The 9,305-nt window shown below is 34.8% G+C and overlaps 1 protein-coding gene across 1 annotated transcript; it reads left to right on the top strand.

The window, feature by feature from the left end:
* Window positions 1–2,078: 2,078 nt before the first annotated feature.
* On the top strand, window positions 2,079–3,028 carry LOC111714193 (uncharacterized). The gene is made up of 4 exons (XM_023489243.1): window positions 2,079–2,191; window positions 2,288–2,446; window positions 2,609–2,695; window positions 2,938–3,028. The coding sequence occupies exons 1-4, from the start codon at window positions 2,079–2,081 to the stop codon at window positions 3,026–3,028; spliced, it is 450 nt and encodes a 149-aa protein (XP_023345011.1).
* Window positions 3,029–9,305: the final 6,277 nt, after the last annotated feature.

The raw sequence follows: 9,305 nt of genomic DNA, 5'->3' as shown, positions 1-9,305 counted from the left end.
GACTTTTAAACAATACTTAGTTATTTTCATGGTGTTACAAAGCAAATCGTTTTACTAGACACTTATTAAATCACTATTTTAGCGAGTTGGCCTTTTAAACTACAATGCTCATTGGCCTATTTAAAGTAAATATTTTTTGTCTAAAAGTCGTCTGTTTATTCTGGAGTTTTTTGGTTATTACTGTACTGCATTGCAGAACTAAAAGAAGAAATAAGGAACGAGAATTCTACTGTTTTCTATTTCACAGCTTGACAGTTTTAACAGAATTAACATTCCCTTGTACTATTATGCTAAGTGTGTTTAACAGTATTTTTATTGAACTAAATAGGGGCCACTCCCAGGACCCCCATTGACACGAATGACGTATATAAATTGCACATTCCTTACACACGTTTAAATATAGTTAATGTGCGCTGTCTGCTCACGATATGAATTAATGCGCGCATCTCTTAATTTTACTTCTTTTCCTTGATACAGTGAGAGCCATAAAACTTAGGAATTGGAAGACAACTTTTTCACTTAAAGGGACCGTTTACTTATTTGGGTAATTTCAGGGTAAACTAAACAGCCTATTCGCTGTTGATGGGTAATAGTCTTACTTTTCAAATACAACTGTGGCCGGAAAAAAAGCCGATTTTTCGTTCAGAATTTGAGCGGAAAGGGACGGTCCCTCTCTATAGACACTATTTGATGTTTTTTTCAGTAACAGCAGCTTCAACCCAGGTTTATAAGTTATTATTCACTACATAAAAAACAATGAACCAAATTATATAAATGCAAGGTTACCCACAAAAGATGAGACTGTGTGATACGACTGTAAGGAATTTATACTGTTTGTATCCTGATATTCATGACTACCAGCAATACCTGCAAAGTATTTCTTCCTTAATGCCAAATCACAAAATAAGCTAATTTATAACTATATTCAAGGCAGAAAACTTACTTTAATCTTGGGATCGTCAAATTTTAAATAGTTTTACGTCGTCTATACAGTTTTATTCTTTGTGGATAACCCTATTTTTAAAATTTAAAAATCCTGGTAGGTACAGTGATAACCAGAAAACTCTGAAATAGGAAGACGACTAAAACCAGGCACGATATGAGACCATTGGAGTTAAAAACGAGTTTTATCATTTGCATAGAATACATAGATGCATATAGACTTATATAAGAAAATATATACAAGTTTATATACGGCTGCATAGGATGCATAGACTTATATAAGAAAATATATAAAAGTTTATATACGGTTGCATAGGATGCATAGATGCATAGACTTATATAAGAAATATATACAAGTTTATATACTGCTGCATAGGATGCATAGATGCATAGACTTATATAAGAAATGTATACAAGTTTATATACGGCTGCATAGGATGCATAGACTTATATAAGAAATATATACAAGTTTATATACGGCTGCATAGGATGCATAGACTTACCATCAGTTTGGAACTTTTGGAAAAAGAAAATATTGTCTGTCATCAGCTAATAATTGTTCATATTTAAACTTAAACTGGCTTTATTTAATGTTTGGTAATGGTTTAGGCTATTTTAAGCACTCCAACTGGTTATTTTTATTTTTCTTTTGCTTAAATCCAATTGATAACTGAGAAGAACCTAGGATGATCATTTTAGGAAAGAATTTGAGGAAAGAATTTGAGGAAAGAATTTGAGGAAAGAATTTGAGAAAAGAATTTGGAAAAAGTTTGAGGAAAGAATTTGGGGATAGAATTTGAGGAAAGATTTTTGAGGAACAAAGTTTGAGGAGTTTGATTACTTTAATGGGGATCTCTTAATACACCAGTTGTGAGTCTTAAAGAGCCAGGAGCTGCCGACCATAGCAGTGGTGAATGGGATGTGGGGTTCAATCTGGTCCTGTCCACTTTTAGGACTATGTCCTAGTAACTAATTACATTAGTAATGGTTTTAAATAATTTAATATATTAGGACAATAGGACTTTCGAAAGAGCCTTGCATTTCGGAAGCACAACCGGGTATGAGGAAACCTATGAGTTAATCGAAAAGATCATTTAATTAGTTATAAAGAACTAATGAAGTTAATTACAGACAAAATGAAAATCTGTAAGTTTTATCAAAATGGAAGATGTTGGAGGGAACGAGCTTGTCCTTTCAAACACCAATATAAAAACCAAGAAAACAGAAGAGGAACATATGCTCACAACAAGTAATATCTAAACTTTCAATCTTATATTCAATGAAAGAGATAGGGGAATGGAAAATGATTTTAAAATTTAACTCAAATTTAGATACATTTTTAAAGGTCGAGAAGTACAGACTATGATAAAGGATGGAATCATTCCTATGATGAAGCAGTCAAGGAAGAGACAAGCTCGCAAAACAAAGCAACATTCCAGAATGATTCGCTCATTACAAGAAGAGAATACAGCAAAACCATCTCTCCTGATTCTAGAAATACCAAGTAATTGATTCGGTTAAAATTAGAAAGAATCCAAGTATTACAGGGAAATGGAATATAGAAATATTGCAGATAAGTTCTTTATCTGATTTTCAAAGTAAAATAAATCAAAATAATGAATTCTCTTAAATATGATCAGTAGTAGATTTAAACTGAACTTCTCAGGTGGATAGATCAGAGGGAAACCCCAGAGTTTTCTGATAGAAAACAAGACAACAGAAGAGGAGTCGCTACTAGATCGAGGAAAACAAAGTAATTTTTCTTTTTTAAAAATTTGCAATACTGGTTTTGACAAAAAGTAAATTCCAGAGAAATCTTGTAACACGATATAGTATAACTTCATCAGCAAATAATTCAATTAGATGTTAAATTAACATGGATGTTAAATGGATTAGATGTTAAACTAACATGGATGTTAAATGGATTAGCTGAATCGCTACTAAAACATTTCTTCAATCGTGGTATAAACCCATATACAATATACTAAATATCAGGGGAGAAGTGGAATCCTATGGTGATGAGAGATGTATGATCGGTACTGTCAAAAAGAGTTCATCGATCCAGCCCGAGATTTCTTACAAGTAATTTTAATGGCGTGGTTTCATTAAATTAGACTTCTACATTCATCTCAAAGATGTTAAAGGAGGGAAAAATATATTGTATATGCTCCTTTCAAAGTTACGAGAATGGAATGCTTTTATGCATAAAATGTAAACGGTATGCACATGCTGATTGCTATGGAGTTTACGATATAAGCATTGAACACATTTGCGGCCCCTGCTCTGTAAAAGAAAACATAAACTGTACCAGTGAAAGCGTTAAAGAGTTTGTCGCCAAACCAAATAAGTCCCAACAAGAACACTCCACCTTCGCCTTTAACCTCATGCTGAAACGTGTTATGAATTCCCTTCTCAAACAAGAGTTTAAGCTGACTCAACCAGGAACTGAGCTAAACGTAGATTTCATAAAGATTCGTTTTAACATGAGTACTTCATATGCAAACAAAGTAGTTTTGTTCCTAGTCCAACATGGTTATATTACTTTCTTTGGAGGTTTCCAGTTAGATGAAGAGCGAGTAAAACGGTTCTTGTATCCAAATAGAGATTCTGATGAAGGGAAACTCGAAACTTCAGTTACCAAAAATATTGGGGAAACTAAACCAGTCGAAACATCAACTCCAAAAGAATCGAAAAATGGTGGTGTAGGAGCCAAAAACAAGAAGTACAGGAGAATATCATTCTCCCCGGATAGAAAGGTAACAAATGAAAATAAGGTTTCAACCGGTTCTAAAAACCATGAAGAAGAAGTTTCTATGGAGGTAGACAGGAACAAAGACTCTGAGAAAGAGATGAGCATCACCTCACAGGATTCTACAGGAAAACAAGAAGGTAGTCAGGAATTTATAGATTCGTTCTCTAACAGCTTCACAAAAATATTCCTCTGGCCTTCTAGGTTCTTGGAACGGGAATCTCGTAAGAAAGACGAGCCGATCGAACCTATTGAGGTTGATCAAATTGGAAAACACACAAAAAGAGCCTTTTACGGACAAATCCTAGAGTCCGCAGGACCAAGACTAAACAGCAGTGCTCAAGTAGGCTATAACCTAGTGTTTACAGTAGGAAGGAATGGAGAATCTATTCAAGTCTGGGCTTTTGGAGAGGAATCTGAGATAACGGAATTATCGTCGCTGATCAAAGAAGAAACTTATATGGTTTTCTGGAACTATGAAGTAGTATCCAAAACTTCTAATAAGGTGACCTCAACTTCAGAATGGGCAATCAAAATCGCACCAAAACGAAGGGACTTTGCAACTGTCAAAGTAACCAGGAAATATGTTGACCCATCAAAAGCACATGGTGAACAGATTGAGAAATTTTCGGAGAAGTTTAATCAGTCTGCAAGCAGAAAGCCAATGATTAGGAAAAAAGAGCATAATTTTTCACAAAAAATTGGTAAAAAAAACAGATTCCTCCCAGCAAAAGATCGATCGGTATCTCCAAGGGTTTGATGAGGGTTTAACACTTAGTACTTCATCCTTTGGATCAGGACATTCTTCATCATCAAGCTCTGGTTCTCAGGATCGCAGATCAAGCACTCCAGAATCCAGAGGTTATTATACAAGGAAATCGGACGGCTTTAGCTCTAAGGAATCGTCATCAAGTCCTCCAATAAAACGTGCAGCCAGACGTCGAGAATTATCAAGTTCTGAGTAGTATACTAGATACTTATAAGGGCGTGAATTCTATTTGAAGCTCAACTCTCTATACCTTAAAATAAGGATTTAAATAGTTTAAAAGTCTTGTTAAGCATTAGAAAAGCTACATTTCAAGTTTTTGGCTTTTATACTATCAACTTGATTAAATTACACGAGCAGCCACATTTATAGAACTATCTAGGTTTTTTTAAAAAATCTGTTTTTAAGCTCAACTCTTTAAGAAAATTTTAGAAGGAAAATGTTCAAGATAATTAAAATCAGGCTAAAGTTGTTATCCATTTGAAAGGCACCACTTAATTTATTTTTAACAAATCTATTTTAAGCTTAACTCATTAAGCTAATTTTAGAATGAAAAGATTCAAGATATTTAAAGTCAGGTTACATTTGTTATCCATTATAAAGGCACCAATTTCAATTCGATATTCGTTTTGTTTGTTTTTTAAAAAAGGTTTTTCATTTTTTCATTTTTTCATTTTTTCGTTTTTTCATTTTCTCTACCAATATAGTTAATGGTTATTGAATATCACGGTTTCTCAATGAAATATTTTGTAATTTTGTATAAGAAAGGGATTCCAAACATAAAATTTTATATTGTTATGTTTTGTGATAGTTTTCAATAAACTATTTTTCATTATTTACAAATGTTCAGGATTTACTCAATTTCAGAAAAAATGATAGAAATAGTTCAACTGGTCCTTGCAATCATAGGTCTAAATTCAATTTCACGAGTTACCAGACAGGCAGTTAGTAAAGTTAGTAAACAAATTGAGGATAGTTTGCAAAAAATTAAGCATGAGAGTCGTATTCTAATGGATGGTAAACAATGTTTTAAGTTATCTTCCGGGGATTTGTTTGATCAGAATCTAGGAACTTTCATGAGTTTTATAAATGGAGTCAATAAAAATCTTGATTTTAACGCCATTTTGTCTAATATATTAGAAGATATAGACTCAAAAATACTAAAATTTAAAATCAACCAGAGAATTGATTTATTAATAAATAAGATTACCATTGAACAGTTCGTTATTATGGGAATTTAAAATGTGCAGTCAAACTACAACTGAAACACACCCAAAAACAAAGAATCCGCTACGACACATCAGGAAATGGGAATCTTACACGAAAATACTTGATTCAAGAATGATGTCATCAAAGTTAAATTTTGATGAGCTAACAGGAGTTGAACAGTCTAATTACTTAACAGAGGAGCTATGTAAAGCTGGCAGATCGGTCATACCATCAACATCAACAACTCGTATGAAAAAACAGAAACAATCAAAAAAGATGAGCCAACTGTTACAAGCAAGCAAAAAAACCAAGAAATTATTGAAGGAACACAGGGATAAAACAGATCAAGAATTTAGTAAACTAAAAGAAAGAGCTAAAAGAGAGACAGCGAACATAAGAACACAGTTTTACAAGGAAGCCTTTAACACAAAAAGGAAGATGCGGGAACTGCTGAATACAAAGGGTACGAAGGCGCAGAAACTATTCTGGCAACTGATAAATCCAAAACCAAAAAAGTCATCAGCTAAAGAAGCTCTTGAATTGGATGTAGGGCTTACAACAACCCCAGCAGAAATGAATGTTATAGTAGAGAAATTTCTTGAAACGAAATTTTTAACATCATATGATAAAGAGGAGATAACCTGGAAAAATCCAGATTTAACAAAACTGAATGAAGAGACAGCAGAAAATATAATGAACCCAATAACAATGGAGGAATTGTGTATAAACATTGATGATCTTGATGCAAGCAAAGCAGAGGGAATGGATAATGTAACGAATGCAATGCTAAAAAATACAGGACCAGCAGCTAGAGAGAAACTTTTAGATATGTACAACAACATAATGATTTCAGGACAAACACCAGATTCATGGAAAGAAGGAGACATAGCACTAATACTCAAGAAGCCACCTAACACAAACATAACTAATTACAGACCAATCACCTTAATCAGCTGTGTGTCAAAGTTATGGACAAAGATAATGGCAAAAAGGGTGAGTGAGTCGATCGAGGTCGAAGATATAATCGGGCCAGAGCAGAATGGCTTCAGACCAAACAGATCCTGTAGCGATAACACCTTCATCCTTAATACCTTACTGGAGCTAAATAAAAGCAGGAAAAAACTCTCCTACCTGCTGTTTGTAGACCTAAAGGAAGCTTACGACAGGGTAGACAGGAATATACTATTTGCGAAACTGAGACAATTAAATTTTCCTGAGCGATTCATCACACTGCTAACGAGTTACTACTTCCAAGATAACATATCAACATCCTCCACAGGAACTAGATCAAAAACACAATACCAGCAGAGAGGCCTCAGGCAAGGCTGCAATCTAAGTAGCGTACTCTTCATTATATACGTGTCAGAACTTGCAAGGCGAATAAGATGTAGTGGACAAGGCGTACGTTTGGATTCTGGTGAAATAATTGGGATCTTGTTATTTGCTGACGACATAATTCTAATCGCGGACAACTCAGCAAGCATAAATGTACTTAGAACCATTCTGGAGGGTTGGTGCTCTGACTTCAAGATGACGGTATCTATTGGAAAGACCAATATAATAACTCCAGAACAAAACTTCATCTGCTCTGTATCCAGTGACGGTACATCTGAATCCGATATTATTGATCAAGTAGAGTCATATAAATACCTCGGAGTCATGCAATACTCCGAAACGAAACGAGCAACGAAACATAAAGGGGAAGAGATGCTAAAGCAAGCAAAAATGTACAAGAACGTAATCCTATCAACCGGCAACTTCTTACCAGACAAAGTAAAATCACTATCGACAATCTGGCGATCTATAGCACTCCCAGGACTCCTTTACACTGCAGATGTAATACCAGTTTCAGAGGATATAATACATGGGTTGGAAACCATACAGCAACAGGTTGGAAAGTCTATCCTCGGAATACCGCAATCCTCTGCAAACCCTATAGTAAACCTGGAGCTGGGATGGAAACCAATACAACTACTTTTGGAAGAATCAGTGATAAGGTTCTACCAACGAGCGCATGATCCAGAATTTAAGGGAAGTCATTTAGTACAATCATGTATGGAATGGAACAAATCTCACGGTGAAACAATGTACATCCAATACATAAACAAGTTAATCAAACAGCACAACCTAAACTTAGACACACTAAAGTTACTGAAGCACAGTACACTTCTGGAACACCACAAAAGAGGAATACTACAAAGAGTCCAGCACCTACCTAGCCTAAATATTCTCCCAATACCTAGGAAATGGTGGACAATGCAACCTCACATCGAAGAAGCAAAATGGTCAAGGACTCTAGTAAAATTCAGGTGCATGAACACAGGTTTAGGGAACAGGGACTCATACAGGGCGTTAGATGCCATGTCCCAAGATGAGGGAAGAGTGACCTATTGCCCTTTATGTCTACAAGGCAGGAATGACGAAATACACCTCATACTGCATTGTTCAGTCCTATCACAAACAAGAAACTCTATCAAGATGCAATCAGGATTAACACTGGGATCAACTCTAATGGAGCTTAGAGCAAAATTCTCCTGCAGCTCAGACCAAGAAGTGGTGAGACTCTTCTTGGGCAAAGAACCAAGACTGACCAGAATGACAATGATAGACAGAGGCCTTGCACTGGATTTACTACTTACATGCTTCTACAGAGAGTGGTCAAAAACGAGAGGAAGAGCAATCCAACGCCCAGATGCTTGGAGGCCACACTAGGAATCGGACACCCATTTGCAAGTGAGTTTAGTTTCTGTTTAATTTCTTTTTAGACCCGGCCATGGAGTATTTATAATCAGATTTGCAATATGTTAAGTTTAAAGTCAAACTGGTTTGAATAAAGTGGGCTTTTATATCCCTAATATTGGTTATTTGCAAGTGAGTTTAGTTTTTGTTTAATTTCTTTTTAGACCCGGCCATGGAGTATTTATAATCAGGTTTGCAATATGTTAAGTTTTAAGTCAAACTGGTTTGAATAAAGTGGGCTTTTGTATCCCTAATATTGGTTATAAGGAATACAAGATAAAATAAATACGGAGCTAAGGTTGGTTCAAAAGTCTTTTCATCAAAGTATAAATTAATATTGAGGAAACATCTAGTTATACAGTTTTAATATTTCATGCTTAATTTGGTATTGAGTACTCAGTTATATTTAATACAAGTCCAAGTCAAATAAAGATGTACATATATATTACTTTACACTGGTTCCAAATAATATTGAGGCAACATCTATTTACACAGTTTTGATTTTTCATGCCTAATTTGGTATTGAGTATTGAATTATAGTAAATACAGGTCAAAGTCAAATGAGGATGTACATATATATTACTTTACACTGGTTCCATATAATGATAAGCCAAAAAACACTTCAAGTCAGATTTTGATAAAAATCCCAATCCTATCATTATCATATCTTATCGTTATCATATACTATCGTTATCATATCCTATCATGATCATATCCTATCAGATCATAAAATGATATAATAGTAAACGCGCGTATCCCGTACTCCCGGAAGGGAGACTCAATCCACTGGCATTTAATTGATACTAGAAATAGTTTGTTTGGTAATTCGCCGGTGGAAGGAGTTAATCCGGACTCATGGCTCAAATTTGGTCGTGATACCCGACGTTAGGCTTAAACTAT

This window comes from Eurytemora carolleeae, unplaced genomic scaffold (genome assembly GCF_000591075.1).
Source record: "Eurytemora carolleeae unplaced genomic scaffold, Eaff_2.0 scaffold1399, whole genome shotgun sequence".
NCBI classification, from domain to species: Eukaryota; Metazoa; Arthropoda; class Copepoda; order Calanoida; family Temoridae; genus Eurytemora; species Eurytemora carolleeae.
Note: the sequence above shows the minus strand (reverse complement) of the source record. Positions and strands in the feature narration are given on the sequence as shown.

Excerpts from the sequence above, each read along its gene's own strand:
- LOC111714193 (XM_023489243.1), top strand. The coding sequence starts at position 2,079 with ATGAAAATCTGTAAGTTTTATCAAAATGGAAGATGTTGGAGGGAACGA. Across the intron at positions 2,447-2,608 it reads CCTGATTCTAGAAATACCAA|GTGGATAGATCAGAGGGAAA; the intron begins GTAATTGATTCG and ends TGAACTTCTCAG. Across the intron at positions 2,696-2,937 it reads ACTAGATCGAGGAAAACAAA|GGGAGAAGTGGAATCCTATG; the intron begins GTAATTTTTCTT and ends ACTAAATATCAG.